The sequence below is a fragment of the Oikopleura dioica genome, chromosome YSR (genome assembly GCF_907165135.1).
Source record: "Oikopleura dioica chromosome YSR, OKI2018_I68_1.0, whole genome shotgun sequence".
Lineage (NCBI taxonomy): Eukaryota > Metazoa > Chordata > Appendicularia > Copelata > Oikopleuridae > Oikopleura > Oikopleura dioica.
Window position 1 is genome coordinate 1257185 of NC_137295.1, and position 22634 is coordinate 1279818.

Genomic DNA, 22634 nt, shown 5'->3' on the forward strand with positions numbered 1-22634 from the left:
CGTTCAAACAGTAAAAAACAGTGAATAAATTAATTTGTTGAAAGCTTCTTTTTTGAAAGACGAGTCGGGCGAGCTGGAGTAGAGATCTCCAATTTCGGCTTCTTTGCTTTTCCTTCTTCTTTGATTTTCTTGCGTTCAGCCTTGATCTTCTTCACTTCTTCTCTTTTCCTTTTGATGTCTTCTCGCTTCTTACGAAATTGTTGATCATTTCATTCAGTATTGACTAAAGTCCTTTTCGACAGAGGAAAAGAGAGATTTCTTACTGTAACTCTTACACTTTTCTAGCGTAAAAACGACCTCGTTGTCTTAGACTTGACCCCTCTCATTTTGTTTTCATAGAAAGTTGCCCCTAGCTGCCCGTATTCTTGGATTGTTGTTCCACAATTGGGAACGAAATGGTAGTCGTAGCAACAAAATGATGATACAGATATATAGGAAACGGTCTGGGCACACGAGCGCCCAGTAGTAGACTAGTACAGTCACTCGCACCAAAAAATTGATAAAGAGAGAAAATGTTTTTTTCTGTTGAAATATTTCAAAGTATGTTTAGGAAAGAGTAAAGCCCTGGGGTCGATTTTGACCTGCTTCGAGGGGAGTGCTTATTTTTAATTTTATTTGAGAAAGGAATTTGTTATCTACGAGACAAGATAAACAAGAATGGCAGCTCGTCAGGAATTTATCTGTTTCTGTGACGGGTTTTATCATCCCCAGTTTGTCTCAACAGCGTCTCCAAGAGAGGATAAAAATGAAACTAGTAACATACTCAGCTCAGAAATGACTGTAGCGGCTAGAGAAAAAGAGAGATTTTTGAGTTTTTGAAACGGTTCTGAGCAAGTTTTGTCTTTGCCCGAGGCGAGTAGTGAATATAATTGGGATATTTTACTCGTTTTTTGTGCCGAAAAATCGTGTCAAAAGGCAAATGCACCTGAACGCCCGTAAATTTAGAACCACCCCGGAAAAGCATGCCATTTTCTATTCTAGCGCTGAATTAGTTTATGACCAATTTCTTACAGCATTTCTTCGTGCTCGCATTTCCGGAATCCTGGCTGCTGCATAGCTAGCGGAAGCGCCAGCCGCTCGTTAGCTGCAATTTTCTAGCCCTCTCGCAGGGCAATAAATTTTTCCAGCCCGCGGATGTCCAGCCCGGCTACCGGCAGTCAGATTTGAGTAAATCAAATACTTTCTTAAAAATTAATTTTTATGAAAAATAGAGCTTCAAAATTTTGAAAGAGAGAATCGGCTTTAGAATTTTGAAATCAAGGAAGAAAATTAGTTTTTTAAAAGATCCAAATCTTCACCTTGACGGTGCAATTTGCCATCTTTATAAATTCAAGAATAGAAGGTAATGGAATTCTCCAGTAATTTGTGTTTTCACCGCGAGAGACAAAGGAGAGGGTCTAGCGTTTTTGCTAGGGGCTAAATTATGCAAAAACTCAATGACCCCGCTGGGCACTCGCCTTGATGCATATATTGAGGAAATCTGGCCCGCGGTCTGGCCCTTATTTTCCCACAGAGAATTCCAAACTGGCGTGTTTGATTTTCCAATTTTTGATTTATTCAAAGTTCATTTCGCTTCAGAGATTTTCAGATAAAAAGAAAACCCAAGTCCAATAATAATTTTTTTTTCTACAGAGACATCGCTCAATAAGGCTTCCTTCTATCAAGCTCCTGATTGGTCAATCAAGAGCTCTTCCTTTTTATCCTTACCCTTAACCCTAACGGAGGGACCGATAGCGAAATCTGACTGTACATAAAACCGAGTTCAAGCACCCCCCTCTTCCATAAAAACCCCATTGTTTCTTTCACTTCCTATAGAAATTCAAATTTCAAGTTGTCACAATGTAACAAAGCCACAGTGTCGTATCTACTGCTAGTATTTGCACTCTACTCAAGTTATAGCCCCTCAGAAAAGAACGAATTCTGTTTGCTCGCTACTTTTGCTACAGTATATTTAAATATGCTCACTTTCACTGCTGGTGGATTTTTCTTCACCGGCAATTGTTGCTAAGGAACTGAAAACGGAATGTTTAGATTGTCAGTTTTGTAACTTTTTTCTCAAATCTCTTCGCTGTGGACAACGCCAGAATACACACACACACACACGCGCAGTCGATCACACTACAGGCTACCTCAGAGGAGCTACAGTCAGCTTTCAGTACTTCTTCCCAGAGGATAGAAAAACAACACCTAGAACATGGGCTGCAACGGTTCTAAAAGCGCCGAGGTGACTGAAAACCAGAAGCCAGAGGAGCAACCAAAAGGTACTGTACTTCATTTACTGTAGTTACGGGTGATTTTGTTTATCGAGTTGTTTGACAAGGGAGATTTTCTTCCGGGGGAGGTGTACGTGTTTCTCACAGTACCGTGGTTTACCATTTTAAGAGCGTTTTTTGGATGACAGGCCTCGCTCAAATCGCTCTTATATTGGAAATTTTTCAATCAAGGTAGGATGACAGTGGTGTGTTGTTCCCGGTGTCAACCTTGTGTTCTGCAATTACAATAAAAAAAGATCCGATGTTTTCTTTACGATTTCATCGTCGATTATGATCATCTGAACATCAAGGAGGAAGATCTAGTGAACAAAGCGAACGAAATCTTCATGAATATGAATCCAGCAATCTTCAAGCGCTCTTGGATCAATACTGGGCTGATCAAGGAGGAAGAATTCGAAGGAGCTGTTAAAGATTTTGAGGACTTGGATGTTTTGGAAAGTTTGCTGGAGAAAGAAGACGAGGAAGAGCTGGTCGAGCATTTTCTGGCGCTTCAAATCGATAAAACACGAGCCGCGACCCCGATGGAGATTGAAGAGGAACCTCAAGTTCAAGAGATAGAGAGTGCCGACACTGCGAATGATTCGACTTCAAAATGGCCAGAAAAACAGTCGAAGATTTCAAAATTTTTAAATAAATGATTCACTGTAAGTCTGAAAATTTTTTGATTATTAATAAAAATCTTCGAAAACACTCTTAAACTGGAATTTTGGCAGATGACAACATTTTCAAAATATACGCAAAAACGCTCTTAAAGTGGGCGCTCTTAAAACGGAAAACCACGGTACATAAGTTGGATAACTAATTGCGTTTATCGTATTCGCGAGCGGGAATACAAATAGTGAGCGACGAACGTTGTTAAAAAGAGCAAGTTTTATTGTGGTGTCTCTGAGTAAAAAGTAGTGTTGTGTGTGTGTGAACTGTGTCAGTGAGAAATAAGATCGTTTATATATGGTTTTCATAAACCGTGGTGAGTGACTTTTTCGTGAGTCGTGAGTTGATCCTAGTCCGTGGTGAACTGTGCTTTCGCGGTTGGCGGCGGAGCGTTTGCGCGTGGTGAAATGCGCTTCGCGAGTCGTGAATAGCGCTTTGCGGGTCGTGAACTGCGCGCGGCGCGGCGCGGTGAACTCAAGTGGCGGATGACTAATGAGAAACACTACATACCGTGGTTTACCATTTTAAGAGCGTTTTTTGGATGACAGGCCTCGCTCAAATCGCTCTTATATTGGAAATTTTTCAATCAAGGTAGGATGACAGTGGTGTGTTGTTCCCGGTGTCAACCTTGTGTTCTGCAATTACAATAAAAAAGATCCGATGTTTTCTTTACGATTTCATCGTCGATTATGATCATCTGAACATCAAGGAGGAAGATCTAGTGAACAAAGCGAACGAAATCTTCATGAATATGAATCCAGCAATCTTCAAGCGCTCTTGGATCAATACTGGGCTGATCAAGGAGGAAGAATTCGAAGGAGCTGTTAAAGATTTTGAGGACTTGGATGTTTTGGAAAGTTTGCTGGAGAAAGAAGACGAGGAAGAGCTGGTCGAGCATTTTCTGGCGCTTCAAATCGATAAAACACGAGCCGCGACCCCGATGGAGATTGAAGAGGAACCTCAAGTTCAAGAGATAGAGAGTGCCGACACTGCGAATGATTCGACTTCAAAATGGCCAGAAAAACAGTCGAAGATTTCAAAATTTTTAAATAAATGATTCACTGTAAGTCTGAAAATTTTTTGATTATTAATAAAAATCTTCGAAAACACTCTTAAACTGGAATTTTGGCAGATGACAACATTTTCAAAATATACGCAAAAACGCTCTTAAAGTGGGCGCTCTTAAAACGGAAAACCACGGTAATTCCTCCTCCATTTATTTTTAGATCGTTTGTCTTTCTGGCAGAGGAATGTCCTGTGTTTGTGAGTCCAAGATTTCATCAAGGATGTTTTGTCCATAAGCAGTAATTGTGGCGAAAGGATCGTTTTGGTTGACGGGAGAGTCAACGAGCGGCTGTTGAGCTGGGCCGACCGGAACATCATTTACTTCTTCGATGAACTGTATTTCTGAATAAGCCGAGGTGTTTGTTCGTGAGTCTCTCAACCCAAGGTGCTTCAGGTGTTCGTGAATTATGAAGGTGACCTCAGATTTCAGAATTCGTAGATCGGAAATTTCGATATTTTCAAGTCTTCTCCAAACAGACCTTTGTTTTGCCCATTTCCTTGCATATTCGGAGACAATTGAATTTCTTGTTTCCGGATTTGCTCCTTGGGCAGTAAGTATTAGGCATTTGCAGGAAAAGATAAGGAGACACTTCAGGTTACTGTCGATCGTGCTGAGATTGAGCGATTTTTGAGTCAAGATTTGGAACCAATTTGTCTTTTCCTTGATAGATACTTCGATTTCTTCGAGAAGCTCTCTGATTACTAGAGTTTTCTCACAGTCGATTTCTTCCACAATTGGTATTTTTATTCCCATGACAAAATTGAGCGCGAATTGTTGGTATCTTCGTTTTATGCAGCATCTCTGAAGGTGGAAAATATCTGTTTCAAGGTTAGTCGGCATTTCTCTTCTGCTTAGCAATTTACATGATAGAAACACTTTTTCTTTTAATTACTTCCGGACTTCTCTTTTGCCACTTGAAACACGGATAAGTGTGATCGTAGGAACTGTGACTAGCGTGGTTGATCTGTTGAGCTTCTTGTCTCTTCTTGTAAAGTCATTTTTCGATTTGGCTTGTTTCAGTCGGTGCATTTCCATTTTCACGTTGGGGGAATGTGACAGGGATGTGACGACGGGTCCCTTTTGTCCTGGCGCGGGAGATTTCGAGTGTTGCAGCGCGCGGGGATGTTTTTTTCTGTTTGAACAGCCATTTTCATCGATTTGGATTCTCGACTGCGAGCTCGAGCAGGAGCTTTTTGAAAAACCAAGTGAGCTATTGAACATTTGCGAGCAAACGAGCAGTTTACATTTCTTCTCTTCCCCCTTTTAGAACAAGGAGATTCGCATCGTTCCATTTGAGCTGGGAGAATGCGGCAAGAACATATTTTCGAATAAGGTGATTGGCAACTGCACACATTGCCAACATCTGCGGAAGTGCGGCGCAAGGTTAGGAATAGCGGTGCAAGTAGAGGGCGCCGATTACTTGAACATAATCAATTTTATGCGGTCGTAAATCCACAGTGGCCTGTATAAACTTTCACGGCGATTGAACGGAACTTGACTCTCTCTCTCTTTACGAGTGTGCATCATATCGCTAAAGTTGTGATCATTGTATTTGAGCATCGTTCGAACGGCAAACAGGGCTTTTATACTTCATTATTCGAGTTTCTATTGAGCAATTCATGAGTTGAACATCTCATCTTATTGTTTTTGTCTAGAGCGAAGACGATCTTTCCATATTGAATCCTTCTTATCTTTTTGATTGATCAGCAGTCGATCATTGACTGTACTAGCAGGAGCCTCTGAGCAAGGATTGTGAGCTTGAGCTTCTTCATCTTTCAGAGCAGATTTACTTGATTTAGCTTGTTTTGGATCTTGAACTTCAGTGTGTTTTGAACAAGGAGCTGATTTTTGAGCTTGGATTTTTTCTGGTTTGAAGTCGTTTTGAGGCTTGTCACTGCAGATCAATTGCGTTTTATCGTCCTCAGTTTTGACTTTGAGCGGTCGGATCAGACTAATATTTCTACGGTACTCTTTTCTGGTGAGCGGGCACTTCAGAATGTAGCTGTCTTTTGAAAGCCTTCTATGAACTTTGAACGGTCCAGACCAGGACAATCCAAGTTTTCCAGAGTAAGGATCCGGTTTCCAACAGAGAACATTAGTTCCAATCATTAAAACCGGACAGTTGTTCTTGTCACGTTTTAACAATGACTGGTATCGTTGGACTTGGAAGTTGAGCAGAGCAGGATGTAACTTCTTGAAATATGAATTTAACCCTCTAATGAATGGCTGGATATTTTCTGTGATCGGCTCTTTGAGCGAATAAGGAACATGAAATTGTCTTCCGTACACAACTTCATTACTTGATAAACCATCTAAGGAGCCTTTTGGAGTATTGTTGAGGAAGTACTGTACCATTGGCCAGTAGTCGGACCAAGTGCGATTTGTGGCGAGTTGGTTTTTGAGCTTTTGGTGAATTTCTCGGTGGATTCGTTCGCACTTTCCATTTGACTTACTGTAATAGGCACTTGTAGTACTGCGGCGTATCTCAAATCTGTCGAGGATGGCTGTTGTTTTTGGACCAAACTCTTTGCCATTATCAGAAATACAATTTTCGGATATTCCGTGTCTCAGTATTATTCGCAGAAGAGCCTTAGCAACAAGATTGTCTGACTTGTTTGAGAGCGGTTCTCCATCGAGGTAGCCACTTAAACTATCAACGACGGTGAGCAGGTATCGTTTTCCAGCTTGATCGGGGCGTCCATAGTCCACAAGATCGATATGAACTTTTTCGAAGGGAAGTTGAGCAAATTGGCGATCCTTTATGAGCGAAGGTCTCATTTGTTTGAACGGCTTGAGTCGAATGCATGTTTCACAGGAGCTTGTGATCGCGCGAACTTTCTGTTGTATGTTGCTTATAAAGAATTTTCGTAGCATCTGCAGGAGCTGTTGACTTCCGGCATGAGCTGTCAGGGAGTGCAGATAAGAGATAAATTCATCAGCAACAGCGCTTGGAAGAACCAATCTGTTATTTGAATAAAGAACATCATTTTTGAGCATAAGTCTTTTCGGTGACTTGTTCAGCTTCGCTTTCACTCGTAGATTTCTTGTAACTGAGCATGCGTCTTGAGCAGTTGCCATTTCCTCTGCTGTAAATGATCGGTTTTCGAACGAGAAGATAACATCACTTGTTGTTAACGTTGACAATGCAAAGATTGTTTCATCAACGTCGAAGAAGTTTTCGGAGTCTCTCTCAAGGTCAGAGCTTTTTGACTTTGGTAAACGGCTGAAGAAATCTGCAGAGGCCATTTCAGGACTTGATCCGCTTTTGTGAATGATCGTGAAGTTAAAAGCGAGAAGATAATTATGTACATTACATAATTTTATGTCCAATTTCTGTTTTCGTGATTCCCGAAATAGATAGAGCAATGATTTATGGTCAACATAACAATCGAATTCGCAGTTGATCAGGTAGTACTCAAAAAATTGGATTCCCCAGCAGAGAGCGAAGAGTTCCTTGATTCTCATTGGTCGCTTGAGGTCGGGACCGGAAAGAGCTTTGCTAAAGTATCCAAGGGGAGCGAATCGATCGTTTTGAACTTGATTAAGTGTACCTCCGACTGCGTATCCAGATGAGTCGGTAACAAGGACGAGTTTACATCCGGGTTTGAAGTGCGCAAGAGTCGGCTCTTTCAGGAGTTCACTTTTTACTGTATCAAAAGCTTTCTGTTGGATGTCGGACCACTCGAATTTCGCTTTTGCTGATGTCAGACGATAAAGCGGGGACAGGATTTCACTTCCGCGTTTGATGAATTTTACATTAAAGTTAACCATGCCCAAATATCTCTTCAGTTCAGCTTTATCTGTCGGTGGTTTCATCTTTTCGATCGCTTCAAGATGTTTTCGGAGCGGTTTGATACCATCAGCAGTGATTCTGTGACCAAGAAAATCCAATTCTGTACTGGCAAGCTTACATTTCGCGGCATTAAGGACAAGCCCATGTTCGTAGCAAGTTTTGAAGACAAATTCTAGTGCTTCTAGATGGTTTTCCCAATTATTGTCAATCACGATCAAATCGTCCAAATAAAGCAGAATAGAATCATGTTGCATCAGCTTGTTCATAATTCGAGAGAAACAGGCTGGGGCATTGCATGATCCATAGAGCATCCGGTTAGCTTGGTAATGTCGGTTGTCGTAACTGAAGGCCATCTTGTGGGCATCAGCTTCATGAATGAGCACTTGCCAATATCCACGAAAGAAATCGACTGAACTAATGTAGCATTCTTTACCAGTGAGTTTCTTTCCAATGGACGTAAAAACACTTTGCATACTCGGCAATGGAAAGCGATCTTTCACCAACAGCTCATTGATCATTCGCGCATCCAAGGAAACTCTAATTGAATCATCGTTTTTACGTAGTATAATGAGCGGAATATTAAACGCTGATTGTGTTTCTTGAATGACAGTGAGCTGCTTCCAGTTTTCCATCTGATTACTGACTTTTGGAACTAGGTGTATTGGAATTTTCCGAGGTGGTTGGTGTGCCGATTTCGTTTCGTCATACAGTGGGAGCGAATATCTGAAACCAAAGAGTCGACCAAGATCGTTTGTGTCCATGTTGAAGGAGAGTCGCCATTTGTGAGTTAAAGTTTCGAGCTGTTTCTTCTGTGTTGGATCAGCTGAGCCATAAGATCCAATTTGGGGAACAAAGTTTATTTGATAAGCTTTTTCCGATCGTAGTTTTACGAATTTTTCGTACTCTTCTTTTTCACGACCAGTTTCTTTATCAATTTCGATCAAACCAGTTAGGAACATATCAGAGGAATTTGGATCAATTGTTGGAATAACCTTATTTTTGAGCGTAATTGAGTTTTCTTCGATTGTTATTCCTTTAAGGATATCCATCCCCAAGATGATCGGGCAAGATAGGTTTTGAACGATGAGCGGGTCCAACTTCAATTTAAGTGGCGAGGAGCTGGTTTCAAATTTGGCGTCGATTGGGGAGCTGAGCGTTTTCACATTGACGATTTCTGAGTTCGCACACTTGAGCTTTATTGAAGATGGGATTTGTTTGTTAATAGTAGACGGAAGGAGATCTAGGACGTCTGAGCGTAAACATGTCCTACTTGCGCCACTATCGATAAGGCAGGGAAATTTTAGTCCGTTGAGCTGAATGTTGACGAATTTAAGGGAGGCCGGTGCGAAAAGAGCACTTTCGCAAGTTTCAATGACTTTTGATAGTCATGCCTCTTTCTTGATAATCTTCTCGACTTCTTCTGGGACTGTTTCTGAATGGAGGTATTTGCATTTTTCGCCAAATCGGCATCGACCATTTCGAACAAAGGCGATGCAGTGTCCTTGGAGCTTGTCAGTAGGGATTCTCGGTCGTGTTTTCCGTTTTTTCTCTTTCACAGGTTCTTTGGCAGAAGCGACTATTTCTTTCAGCTGAGAGCAGAGCTGCGCCATTTCAGATTCTTTTCCATTATTTGAGCATTCAGCGGCGAAGATGTTTTCTCGTTTGTAGAAGCTACGTTCTAGTTCCATGGCACGTTGAGCGATATTTTGAAGATTGAGCAGAGATTTTTCTCGTCGTAGCAATTCGGCAAGTCGCGGATCCTGGCATTCGATAAATCGGTCACAAATAATTGACTCATCTGCAGCGTCAAGTACCAGCTTTCCGTATCCCTTTTTGAAGTATGCTTGAAGCTTCGTTACTGCCATTTGCTGAGTCTCTTGGCCTCTCTGGAACGAAGTGTAGAGATATTTAAAGTGTTCTTTATCTTTGCCGAGAACTTGGATGAGCTTTGTTTTGAAACTTTCCCAGTTCTTCTTCTCTTCTTCTGTAATGGCTTCAATCAAAGAGGTTCCACTTTCTTCCATAAGAATTTGAGATAGAGCGACGCTTATAAGATCTGCATCTGAAATTTTCGAGCATTTTCCATAGAGTTCCATGTTGACGATCCAATTTTCAACTGGTAGTTGCGAGTCGAACTTCGGGGTTTTCATATTTATTTGTCCAAAGGGCTTTGATTGATCCGGTGATGCTTCCTTCTTCTTCTGAGCAGGATCTGGTTTAGGAGCATTTTCGGTTTTTGGAGCAGAACCAGCTGGTTTAGAGTCAGAGTTTGGTGGTTGGAACTTTGTTTCCTTCTTTTCAGACTCCTCAATTCGAGCAAGAATTGAGTTCAGGTTATCCACAACAACGATTTCGTTGATTTTAGCTATATCAATTTTATGATCCGCCCGGGCAGTCTTCTGAACTGCTTCTTGAATGTTGTTCACATCGAAATCCGGATCATATTCAAGCTTTTGGCCCGTTTTTCGAAAGAAATATTTCTTATCCATCGTGTCAAACAAGTCAGGCTGAATATCGAGCAAATTCAGGACACATCCAGACTTGTCAAATCGAGGAATAGGGAGCGGGTATTTTCGCCTCGGACTTTTGTCATAGATAAGCATAATTTCTTTCGCAGTCAAATCGACTACGAACTTATAATAAAGTTCTCCCATGACACCGTTAAAATGGGCAAATGGTGTAACCTGTGATAACTTGAGTCAGCTCTTCGATAACCACGGTCTGTAGAGCGTCAGGATAATTTCAGCAGGAATTCTCTGTCTCTAGCTGGATTGTAGTTCCGTTTTCTTCAGTCACCAAAATATGTACGTGTTTCTCACAGTACATAAGTTGGATAACTAATTGCGTTTATCGTATTCGCGAGCGGGAATACAAATAGTGAGCGACGAACGTTGTTAAAAAGAGCAAGTTTTATTGTGGTGTCTCTGAGTAAAAAGTAGTGTTGTGTGTGTGTGAACTGTGTCAGTGAGAAATAAGATCGTTTATATATGGTTTTCATAAACCGTGGTGAGTGACTTTTTCGTGAGTCGTGAGTTGATCCTAGTCCGTGGTGAACTGTGCTTTCGCGGTTGGCGGCGGAGCGTTTGCGCGTGGTGAAATGCGCTTCGCGAGTCGTGAATAGCGCTTTGCGGGTCGTGAACTGCGCGCGGCGCGGCGCGGTGAACTCAAGTGGCGGATGACTAATGAGAAACACTACAGAGGTCAACATCAGATAACAGGCTTGTTAGTTCGTAGGAGAATCAATATTTAACGGGATAATACCCGGTAGATACTGTACTACGAAGTTGAACTTTGAAATCAAGGAAGAGAACCATTGATCCAGGTCTTTTGCCAAAGCTTAGCTGTGAGTTGAACTCTTACTACAGTGACGTACAGACAGTATGACCAGGCTTTAGTTTGCCCTATCAATTTAGCGAAATGAGTGAACTTATTTGCGCACTAGCCAACACTTCTATTTCAAAGTTCAAGTGTATTTGACCAACCTATTTTGCTATCCACCTTCTTTCAGCTATTTCTCACGTGACTATCCATACGGCCATCTATACAAGCAGACCATTCATTATTCATTTCAGAACGCTCATTTTAGTACTCGGAATGAAAAGTGCTTTCTTTCGATTTAAATAAACAGTGGATCTTTTAGCTGAAGAAGCTGCACCAGCTGAGCCTGAAGCGATTTAAGTAAAGCCCGAGGAACCCGCCGCTGAGGAGGAAGAAGAGGCACCAGCACCAGCTGCCTCTCCTGAGCCAACGGAAGCCACCCCTGAGGCTGAGGCTGAGCCAGAAAAGGAAGCAACTCCTGAGGCCGAGGAAGCCCCAGCCAAGGAAGACTCCCCAGCACCCGCCAAAGAGGCCCCTGCAGAGGAGGAAGCCGCCCCAGAAGCCGCAGAAGAGCCAGCCCAGGAGGAAAGCAATGATGAATAAAGAAAAGACTCGGAAAACGTGAAAGCCAGACGTGAAAACTACTCGTAAAATATTTTTCAATGTAAGTCCAAAAATCCTTCATTTGTCATTCTAACAGTCGCCTTTTCAGATATTCCCGCAAACCAGAAACCAAGAAAACATCAGAAAAAATTGTCACTGACTCGGAAAATTTTGTGCCTTCCTCCCTTTCTCCATTTCTCTATCTTTTTATCACCTCTTTGCTCGCACTTTCTTAGCTAATCAAAACTGTATCAACAACATTTTTATATAAATAAAAAAATAGACTACAAACCTCCGTTTACGAAAATAATATATATATTGTCAATATTGATAAATAAATAAATACAGTAAGAATGAAGCAAGAAAAAGAGGATCAGTAGACGACATGGCGTGAGTTTCTGACGGGAGTGCTTCTTCTTGGCATTCTTGGCTGACCGCTTCGAAGTTGAGCTCGTTTTTTCTCGCGGTGAAGTTGGGTAAAGGATTTTGTCAACCAATCGAGTCCGTGTTCCAGGCCATCGCCGGTGATTGCACAGGAGGGTTGAACAAGCCAATTTACGTTTTGCATCGTGTCGAGGCCGAGAAACTCTGGCAAATCTTCTGGCGGCACTGCGTTTTTCGCGTCCTAGAAAGTTTGAGGGATGATTCTAGAGTGGTTTTGGGTACCTGTTTGTTGGCAAAGACGAGTACTTGGCTACAGTCTTTCATCGCGCGATCGTTCATAATTTTTATGAACTCTTTTCGAGCAACATCGTAACGTTCTTCGTCGGAAGAGTCGAATACAAAGATCACTCCCTAAAAGATATTTCTCAAATCAAGAAAAACTGCGTAAATGAAGTTTTCTTTATAAAAAGGAAATCATTCATTATCCAAGTCTTTCTTCCAAACAAAGGATTCTTTCAAGGAATCTTTCCAAAAAGGATTCCAAACTCTTTCTTTTACGTACTTTAGCAGATGTTAGCGCCATCTTGCCTCTTACCTACCTCGATCAAGATAAGATTTTAAACCGCTTCAAGCACCTGACTTGCTTTAAATTCCAGACTCTCTTTTCAACTCATAGGAGAGAAATTCTCTCTCAGAGAAAATTTGTCTATGAATGTAAAACTTGTAATACTTCTTCCTTTGTGAAGTCCTTTCTTACCTGAGTTCCAGGATAATAATGTCGCCAAAGTCGTCTGAGATGTTTCTTTCCGCCCAGATCCCAAATGTTCATCGAGATTTGACCGTTTTGATTGGAGAACTCTTCAACGTTGAATCCGATCGTCGGCTCGGTCTTATACGTTTCATACATCTTCAGTCGGTAAAGAATCGTCGTTTTGCCGGACTCGTCGAGGCCGACCATCAAAACCCGGAACTTGTTCTTGCCTTTTTTGCTCAGCGTTTTTGCCGAAATGTTGCCCATTTTAGTTTCTATAAAAAAATTTAAAAAAGAAAACTTCAATGACGGTTTTACGGTTTGATTTAGTTTGCTCTGACCTGTAAGTCAGCTAAAACTCAACTGAGGAGTTGCTCGTTTTATCTTTCACAACAATCAGATGTTCTAGAGATCAAAAACGAAGCAAAACTCACAAAATTCATCAATGAACTCATATTGTTGAAATATGTTTCAAATATCTATATTTGATATCAAGGAAGAGAGCCTCAAAATACCAGTTTGATTTCCGAAATTAATCAAAATAAGGGTTAAACCAATTTATGGAACTGATTTAATTTCCCGGGTTTTGATTGGTCGGTAGGCCAAATACAGCAATTTTATTGGTAATCCAAAATCCCGTTCCACAAATTGGTTGAGTCCGAAAATAGAGTGAATTTTGTAAGGGAGAATATCCCTTACAATAGTGTCTGAGTGGAGAGAGCAGTATCCTGTTCTCAGTAACAGAGACATACCCGGTGTTTGGTCGCCGGAGGGCGCTAATTGAGTGAAAATGCTAGGCAAGAGTTGCTCTTGCCCGTAGCAAATGCCTGTGATCATTTCTGGTTACTTCCGGTAACTTCCGGTTCACTTCCGGTGACGTCAGGTGACTTCCGGTTCACTTCCGGTTCACCTCTAAATCATTGCTATAAGTGTACATCCATTCATATACCTTACAAGAGCATAACTGAGCTAATGCTCACTTGAAACAGCGCCACCTGGTGCATGCTCTCGCGCCCCACCTAGTGTCAGTTCTCGAGCGCCACCTAGTTGACACTCAGGAATAGCTCTCTAGTGACCTCTAGTGGTGGCTCAGTTGCGCCACCTATGGTGAGCACAAAGCTTGAGATCTCATCCTGATTCATCAGTGACTGAGGATCGACTTCATTCGATGAAGGTCCTGGAACATTCTGGACACCCTTAATCACTATGACTCACGATTACGAAGGATGACATCATTTGGAGAATCTACTCGAATATTCCATCACTGTTCTAAGAAGCTTGAAGATTCATCTATCCCGATCAAGGAGCTTCTCGACTGTTCTTATTTTCCCTTTTCTGTACTATATAAAGCGTGCACCTTGCTGTTAGTTCATTATTATAATTCAGTAGAATAAAACCGACAAAAAACAACTTGACTCTCTTTTATCCAGCAGAAACAAGCAGTACCCGAAGAAGCGACAGCAAGTGCAGCACCAACCACTAGGACTCATAGAGTACTAGTGGACTAGAGAGACCCCCCAGAGATTCTTCTCCTTTATAAATTTATATTTTCAGTTATTATTAGACAATTGCAAGTTTCTTTTTGTTACGTAACGGATCGTTCGATGGGTACAAAATTTCGAAAGAAAGGTGTGCATTCCTGCCCCCTCTGCATTTTCTGTCACTTATTTTGTGAACATTGACCCTGACTCTCAGGCGTTTATCTTCTCATGAGAAGACTTCCAGATTGTGGGCGAAGACCTGTTGTATTTTATTTTTCTTTTCTCGTCAACGCGTGTTTCAGGTTCCGCCACGGTCTCAGCTAATCAGAAAAAACTCGGAACCTACCTTCGCTTCATAAATGGGAGGGCGCAGCGCTTAATCAACTCATTTTTAATTAACTTTCAACTTTTTCCAAGAAACACTTTCTTTCGATTTTATAGAGATGGGTTTTCCGGTCGATGTTCCTATGGACCATAGGCTATGGTAAGAAAAGATGCTCTAACTTGGCCTCTATCAGTCATTTCAGCCAAGTACGATGGAAGATTTAGTAGCAGGGATCAATATGTTGATTGCAAAAGATGCTTCGCCAGAAGTTATGGTCCAGTACTTTCAGAATTACAAGAATGATGATTGGAAGAAATATGCAATGTGGGATCCTTACAGGTAGTTTTCGATCGATTACAGTACTGCAAACAGCTCTGAAAGGGTTCAATTTACAAATTTATTGGCGTTCTGCCTTATAAAATCCATCAAAAAAGGCATATTTTTGAAGATAAATATGACTTTGTTGAGTTGAAATCTCAAAATTAAACTTCAAACTCAAAGAATTCTAGATACACTCGAAATTTAATCGAAGAAGTCGACGGAAAATACTCATTGATCCTCCTCTGCTGGCCCGAATCCAACGCCAGCGCCATCCACGACCACCCAAACTCCGACTGCATCATGAAGTGCCTCTCTGGAACTGTCAAAGAAACCCGCTTCGCCTGGCCAGAAAAGAAGAAAACGAAAATGACGGAAACTGGCTACACTGTAGGAACAGAGGGAGATGTTATTCACATAAATGGTGAGTTGAATTCTGGATCAGACTGGACCACAAGGGGCCTGGAGGGATCACCTGACCAAGTTAACAATTTCCACTTTGGAGGTGGGGCAGGAGGCTCGGCTCGCAGCCTATTGCGTAATCGTAATAATGCAACATTATGCATTTCCGTGAGATAAACTCACATGGCCGAAAACATCACGTGGAAGCATAATCGCTACGGGGAAATTTGCGTCACAAATAACATTTTGGAATAAAAACATCTTGCTCAATCATTTTTGATGGGTGGGGCGGATGAGTTCAAATCGACCTCATAATAATTTAGACGGAAGAAATAAATCATTAAAATAAAATTACTCAAAAAGGGCGGGGCGTCACGTGTTGTCCAAAAATCAAAGATTGTTTCAGATGACCTGGGACTCCACCGCGTTGAAAATCCTTCATCTTCAGAAGGCGCTGTTACTCTCCACTTCTACTTTCCCTGCATTCATGAATGTCTTGTTTTCGACGAAGAAACTGGCAAGGCTCGACGAGTAAAGATGACCTACACTTCCATCCGAGGCGTCAAGCAGACTCCACAACAGAAGTTTCTCCCGTCGTCCTATGCCCATTTTTTTGAGGAATTGTCCAACTTTGTTAATTTGAACAACTGTCTGGTCAGCGATATTGGCAAGAGCGGAGCCAGTGGTGGTTTGTTCGCGGTGCTTCATCGCGCCGAAAACCCTCTCGCAGAAGCGGTTCGACGTTTCGTACTTTCCTTTGAGAGTAAGAGAGTTCATCTGATTGAAATCTTTGAGAAGCTTCTTCTTTGCATCTGTCAGACAGTGTCGAATTGTTCCATTAAGATCAGCTCGAAGTTCGGTAGTTCTGGGCATCTTTTGAATCTCGCGAAGTTTTCTATAAATTCAATTATTAATCGTGTTTTTTTTTTATTTTGAAGAATAAATTGGGGACCCCCATTTGGGGTACCCAAAAAATTTTTTTTTATTGAAGAATAATTGGGGTACCCAAAAATTTTTTTTATTGAACAATAATTGGGTTACCCAAAAATTATTTTAGAAGAATAAATTGGGGGTCCCAAAAATAGCGACTCACTTGAAGTATTTGGAGTCCTTGTATTCTTCGACGACCAGATCAACAAGCTTGTCGTAGGGCTCATCTGATTCGACTGGCTTGTCCAAAGTATCCAAACATGATTTCATTTGAGTGCAAACGTCTTCGATCGTGCTCTCGATTCTCTCAGATGCTCTGAGAACCGGACCTGAGAACGAAGCCCAAATCCAAGGAGTCATTGAGGTGACAAGAATTGCGAGCTGTTTGTCCTCTAGAAGATGTAGAAGTTCTGATCCCCTTTTGCTCTCAGGAAAATTGCGAAGAACGGCCAAAGTCACGTCCCTATAGAGCAAGAGCGCCTCTGCATTTGTCTTAGAACTTCCGATTCTCGATCCCATATCTGTGCAAAACGGCTTCTTCGACGAGTTTTCTCCAAGCTTCTCATTTAAGTCATCAAGCCTAAAAGAAACCATAAGAAAACGAAAAAAATTTACATGTAACAACTGCAATGAGTACCGGAAATCCCTAGATTTTAGCATCGAACCACTTGGTTTTGTCACCTTATGCACAAAGGTTCGAACCTAACATGGGGCGCAATGTCAAGAGAGTCCGAACGCATGGAAGGAAGGCTAGTTCAGCCGCCGCGCTCGGCGCATAATTTCCCACTGCGTCCTCAGTTTCAGTCAGTTTTCGAGACATTTCAGAGGAAATAGGGCTCCCCCGGTTTTCAAACTTACATATGTTCTCAAGAGAGGTCCTTTCTTGAACATATATAAAAATCAGAATTTAAAAAGGTCGGTTAGGGCTTCAAAAGTCAGAGAAACCATTTTTTTGGCCGCGCTTGCCTCACAAAGCACTACCGCGCCGCCACCAAGACTCCATCAACGGGACATTTGAAAGCCTTCTAGTTCCTCCCCGGTCTTCAAAATTTAACAGACTTAAGAAAAATGTCTGTTCTTTGACATACAGTTTTTTTCCTCTTTTGTGGACCCCAAGTTTGTGGACATTTTTTCCATTTTAAGGCCTTTAAGTGGGACACTTTATAAAAGATGCTGTTCCAAGTTTGTGGACATTTTTTCGCGGAAAGAAATAAAAAAGACAATTTTTTTTGTGGTGAGATTAATTCTAGCTAATCAAGATCGAGTTGTTCATTGTTTACGAAAAAAAAAGAAAATTAAAGGTTGAACTAGAGACAAAGGGGCCTTTGTCAGTCTTTCAGGAGCATAAATGCAAAGTCTAGAAAACCATTCGGCGTACTCAAATCTCGAAAAAAAATTTTAATCGATTTCGATGGGACATTTTTTCGGAAGACGTTGCCCAAGTTTGTGGACATTTTTCGAAAATTTTGGGACAAAAAATGTCCACAAAAGAGGAAAAGAACTGTATCTGAAAATCAGAGATACAGAAGGTTGGTTGGATACATAGAGAGCAGGTTTTACCTGAATTTTCTAGAAAACTACACGTTTTTGATCAAAATTTAAGTTTTTGAGGTCAATTTATGAACAAGCGTCATCTTTTTTCATATATTCAGAGGTTTTTCACTGAAATCCTTTCAAATTACGCGAAATAGATTGCCCGGTTCACTTCCGGTTCACCTCTAAATCATTGCTATAAGTGTACATCCATTCATATACCTTACAAGAGCATAACTGAGCTAATGCTCACTTGAAACAGCGCCACCTGGTGCATGCTCTCGCGCCCCACCTAGTGTCAGCTCTCGAGCGCCACCTAGTTGACACTCAGGAATAGCTCTCTAGTGACCTCTAGTGGTGGCTCAGTTGCGCCACCTATGGTGAGCACAAAGCTTGAGATCTCATCCTGATTCATCAGTGACTGAGGATCGACTTCATTCGATGAAGGTCCTGGAACATTCTGGACACCCTTAATCACTATGACTCACGATTACGAAGGATGACATCATTTGGAGAATCTACTCGAATATTCCATCACTGTTCTAAGAAGCTTGAAGATTCATCTATCCCGATCAAGGAGCTTCTCGACTGTTCTTATTTTCCCTTTTCTGTACTATATAAAGCGTGCACCTTGCTGTTAGTTCATTATTATAATTCAGTAGAATAAAACCGACAAAAAACAACTTGACTCTCTTTTATCCAGCAGAAACAAGCAGTACCCGAAGAAGCGACAGCAAGTGCAGCACCAACCACTAGGACTCATAGAGTACTAGTGGACTAGAGAGACCCCCCAGAGATTCTTCTCCTTTATAAATTTATATTTTCAGTTATTATTAGACAATTGCAAGTTTCTTTTTGTTACGTAACGGATCGTTCGATGGGTACAAAATTTCGAAAGAAAGGTGTGCATTCCTGCCCCCTCTGCATTTTCTGTCACTTATTTTGTGAACATTGACCCTGACTCTCAGGCGTTTATCTTCTCATGAGAAGACTTCCAGATTGTGGGCGAAGACCTGTTGTATTTTATTTTTCTTTTCTCGTCAACGCGTGTTTCAGGTTCCGCCACGGTCTCAGCTAATCAGAAAAAAACTCGGAACCTACCTTCGCTTCATAAATGGGAGGGCGCAGCGCTTAATCAACTCATTTTTAATTAACTTTCAACTTTTTCCAAGAAACACTTTCTTTCGATTTTATAGAGATGGGTTTTCCGGTCGATGTTCCTATGGACCATAGGCTATGGTAAGAAAAGATGCTCTAACTTGGCCTCTATCAGTCATTTCAGCCAAGTACGATGGAAGATTTAGTAGCAGGGATCAATATGTTGATTGCAAAAGATGCTTCGCCAGAAGTTATGGTCCAGTACTTTCAGAATTACAAGAATGATGATTGGAAGAAATATGCAATGTGGGATCCTTACAGGTAGTTTTCGATCGATTACAGTACTGCAAACAGCTCTGAAAGGGTTCAATTTACAAATTTATTGGCGTTCTGCCTTATAAAATCCATCAAAAAAGGCATATTTTTGAAGATAAATATGACTTTGTTGAGTTGAAATCTCAAAATTAAACTTCAAACTCAAAGAATTCTAGATACACTCGAAATTTAATCGAAGAAGTCGACGGAAAATACTCATTGATCCTCCTCTGCTGGCCCGAATCCAACGCCAGCGCCATCCACGACCACCCAAACTCCGACTGCATCATGAAGTGCCTCTCTGGAACTGTCAAAGAAACCCGCTTCGCCTGGCCAGAAAAGAAGAAAACGAAAATGACGGAAACTGGCTACACTGTAGGAACAGAGGGAGATGTTATTCACATAAATGGTGAGTTGAATTCTGGATCAGACTGGACCACAAGGGGCCTGGAGGGATCACCTGACCAAGTTAACAATTTCCACTTTGGAGGTGGGGCAGGAGGCTCGGCTCGCAGCCTATTGCGTAATCGTAATAATGCAACATTATGCATTTCCGTGAGATAAACTCACATGGCCGAAAACATCACGTGGAAGCATAATCGCTACGGGGAAATTTGCGTCACAAATAACATTTTGGAATAAAAACATCTTGCTCAATCATTTTTGATGGGTGGGGCGGATGAGTTCAAATCGACCTCATAATAATTTAGACGGAAGAAATAAATCATTAAAATAAAATTACTCAAAAAGGGCGGGGCGTCACGTGTTGTCCAAAAATCAAAGATTGTTTCAGATGACCTGGGACTCCACCGCGTTGAAAATCCTTCATCTTCAGAAGGCGCTGTTACTCTCCACTTCTACTTTCCCTGCATTCATGAATGTCTTGTTTTCGACGAAGAAACTGGCAAGGCTCGACGAGTAAAGATGACCTACACTTCCATCCGAGGCGTCAAGCAGACTCCACAACAGAAGTTTCTCCCGTCGTCCTATGCCCATTTTTTTTGAGGAATTGTCCAACTTTGTTAATTTGAACAACTGTCTGGTCAGCGATATTGGCAAGAGCGGAGCCAGTGGTGGTTTGTTCGCGGTGCTTCATCGCGCCGAAAACCCTCTCGCAGAAGCGGTTCGACGTTTCGTACTTTCCTTTGAGAGTAAGAGAGTTCATCTGATTGAAATCTTTGAGAAGCTTCTTCTTTGCATCTATCAGACAGTGTCGAATTGTTCCATTAAGATCAGCTCGAAGTTCGGTAGTTCTGGGCATCTTTTGAATCTCGCGAAGTTTTCTATAAATTCAATTATTAATCGTGTTTTTTTTTTATTTTGAAGAATAAATTGGGGACCCCCATTTGGGGTACCCAAAAAATTTTTTTTTATTGAAGAATAATTGGGGTACCCAAAAATTTTTTTTATTGAACAATAATTGGGTTACCCAAAAATTATTTTAGAAGAATAAATTGGGGGTCCCAAAAATAGCGACTCACTTGAAGTATTTGGAGTCCTTGTATTCTTCGACGACCAGATCAACAAGCTTGTCGTAGGGCTCATCTGATTCGACTGGCTTGTCCAAAGTATCCAAACATGATTTCATTTGAGTGCAAACGTCTTCGATCGTGCTCTCGATTCTCTCAGATGCTCTGAGAACCGGACCTGAGAACGAAGCCCAAATCCAAGGAGTCATTGAGGTGACAAGAATTGCGAGCTGTTTGTCCTCTAGAAGATGTAGAAGTTCTGATCCCCTTTTGCTCTCAGGAAAATTGCGAAGAACGGCCAAAGTCACGTCCCTATAGAGCAAGAGCGCCTCTGCATTTGTCTTAGAACTTCCGATTCTCGATCCCATATCTGTGCAAAACGGCTTCTTCGACGAGTTTTCTCCAAGCTTCTCATTTAAGTCATCAAGCCTAAAAGAAACCATAAGAAAACGAAAAAAAATTTACATGTAACAACTGCAATGAGTACCGGAAATCCCTAGATTTTAGCATCGAACCACTTGGTTTTGTCACCTTATGCACAAAGGTTCGAACCTAACATGGGGCGCAATGTCAAGAGAGTCCGAACGCATGGAAGGAAGGCTAGTTCAGCCGCCGCGCTCGGCGCATAATTTCCCACTGCGTCCTCAGTTTCAGTCAGTTTTCGAGACATTTCAGAGGAAATAGGGCTCCCCGGTTTTCAAACTTACATATGTTCTCAAGAGAGGTCCTTTCTTGAACATATATAAAAATCAGAATTTAAAAAGGTCGGTTAGGGCTTCAAAAGTCAGAGAAACCATTTTTTGGCCGCGCTTGCCTCACAAAGCACTACCGCGCCGCCACCAAGACTCCATCAACGGGACATTTGAAAGCCTTCTAGTTCCTCCCCGGTCTTCAAAATTTAACAGACTTAAGAAAAATGTCTGTTCTTTGACATACAGTTTTTTCCTCTTTTGTGGACCCCAAGTTTGTGGACATTTTTTCCATTTTAAGGCCTTTAAGTGGGACACTTTATAAAAGATGCTGTTCCAAGTTTGTGGACATTTTTTCGCGGAAAGAAATAAAAAGACAATTTTTTGTGGTGAGATTAATTCTAGCTAATCAAGATCGAGTTGTTCATTGTTTACGAAAAAAAGAAAATTAAAGGTTGAACTAGAGACAAAGGGGCCTTTGTCAGTCTTTCAGGAGCATAAATGCAAAGTCTAGAAAACCATTCGGCGTACTCAAATCTCGAAAAAATTTTAATCGATTTCGATGGGACATTTTTCGGAAGACGTTGCCCAAGTTTGTGGACATTTTTCGAAAATTTTGGGACAAAAAATGTCCACAAAAGAGGAAAAGAACTGTATCTGAAAATCAGAGATACAGAAGGTTGGTTGGATACATAGAGAGCAGGTTTTACCTGAATTTTCTAGAAAACTACACGTTTTTGATCAAAATTTAAGTTTTTGAGGTCAATTTATGAACAAGCGTCATCTTTTTCATATATTCAGAGGTTTTTCACTGAAATCCTTTCAAATTACGCGAAATAGATTGCCATCATTTTGGGCGTGAAGCGCCTCGCCGCGCGCCGTTTCTCCGTGAGAATCCCTAATTATTGGTTTATTTCTATTGTAAAAATTTTTGTCTGTGAATTTTTCTAAACTCCGCAAATTTTTCCTCATCTCTACTGAATCCTCTTCTGTCGGATCATTTTCTACAAGTATGAATTTCTTATCATCAGAAAATTCTTTTAAAAGTGATTTTTCATATTGTTTCCGGTCAAGAATCACAATGACCGAATCCTTATCCCCAAGTACGAAAACTATGTCCTGATTGTTTTTTAGGAAATTTTTGATTTCCTTATTTGAACTATCTTGACCGAAACAGCAAGAAAGTTTTTCATGAAAAACAGAAATTTTGGATTTCAAATGAAATCGTGATAATG

At 41.2% G+C, this 22634-nt stretch overlaps 3 protein-coding genes and 1 long non-coding RNA gene across 4 annotated transcripts; 3 read left to right on the top strand and 1 right to left on the bottom strand.

The window, feature by feature from the left end:
* The first annotated feature begins 2035 nt into the window (after positions 1-2035).
* Positions 2036-11977, top strand: LOC145710769 (uncharacterized). Its single transcript, XR_014135071.1, has 3 exons — positions 2036-2261; positions 11424-11765; positions 11814-11977. It is a non-coding gene; the product is annotated as an uncharacterized LOC145710769 (long non-coding RNA).
* An 85-nt stretch (positions 11978-12062) lies between these two features.
* LOC145710760 (ADP-ribosylation factor 6-like) lies at positions 12063-13108 on the bottom strand. Its single transcript, XM_081788482.1, has 3 exons — positions 12846-13108; positions 12371-12499; positions 12063-12329 (listed from the first exon to the last, which is right to left on the bottom strand). Exons 1-3 carry the CDS (start codon positions 13104-13106, stop codon positions 12078-12080), a joined length of 642 nt encoding a protein of 213 aa, XP_081644608.1. The 5' UTR covers positions 13107-13108; the 3' UTR covers positions 12063-12077.
* A 1508-nt stretch (positions 13109-14616) lies between these two features.
* On the top strand, positions 14617-16228 carry LOC145710764 (cysteine dioxygenase type 1-like). Its single transcript, XM_081788486.1, has 5 exons — positions 14617-14804; positions 14848-14984; positions 15155-15387; positions 15772-16128; positions 16209-16228. Exons 1-5 carry the CDS (start codon positions 14802-14804, stop codon positions 16226-16228), a joined length of 750 nt encoding a protein of 249 aa, XP_081644612.1. The 5' UTR covers positions 14617-14801.
* Positions 16229-18920: 2692 nt separating this feature from the next.
* On the top strand, positions 18921-20246 carry LOC145710765 (cysteine dioxygenase type 1-like). The gene is made up of 4 exons (XM_081788488.1): positions 18921-19067; positions 19111-19247; positions 19418-19650; positions 20035-20246. Exons 1-4 carry the CDS (start codon positions 19065-19067, stop codon positions 20244-20246), a joined length of 585 nt encoding a protein of 194 aa, XP_081644614.1. The 5' UTR covers positions 18921-19064.
* The last annotated feature ends 2388 nt before the right edge of the window (positions 20247-22634 follow it).

Excerpts from the sequence above, each read along its gene's own strand:
- LOC145710765 (XM_081788488.1), top strand. Across the intron at positions 19,248-19,417 it reads GCAATGTGGGATCCTTACAG|ATACACTCGAAATTTAATCG; the intron begins GTAGTTTTCGAT and ends AAAGAATTCTAG. Across the intron at positions 19,651-20,034 it reads AGATGTTATTCACATAAATG|ATGACCTGGGACTCCACCGC; the intron begins GTGAGTTGAATT and ends AGATTGTTTCAG.
- LOC145710760 (XM_081788482.1), bottom strand. The coding sequence starts at position 13,106 with ATGGGCAACATTTCGGCAAAAACGCTGAGCAAAAAAGGCAAGAACAAG. Across the intron at positions 12,500-12,845 it reads ATTATTATCCTGGAACTCAG|GGAGTGATCTTTGTATTCGA; the intron begins GTAAGAAAGGAC and ends AATATCTTTTAG. Across the intron at positions 12,330-12,370 it reads TCGTCTTTGCCAACAAACAG|GACGCGAAAAACGCAGTGCC; the intron begins GTACCCAAAACC and ends CAAACTTTCTAG.
- LOC145710764 (XM_081788486.1), top strand. Across the intron at positions 14,985-15,154 it reads GCAATGTGGGATCCTTACAG|ATACACTCGAAATTTAATCG; the intron begins GTAGTTTTCGAT and ends AAAGAATTCTAG. Across the intron at positions 15,388-15,771 it reads AGATGTTATTCACATAAATG|ATGACCTGGGACTCCACCGC; the intron begins GTGAGTTGAATT and ends AGATTGTTTCAG.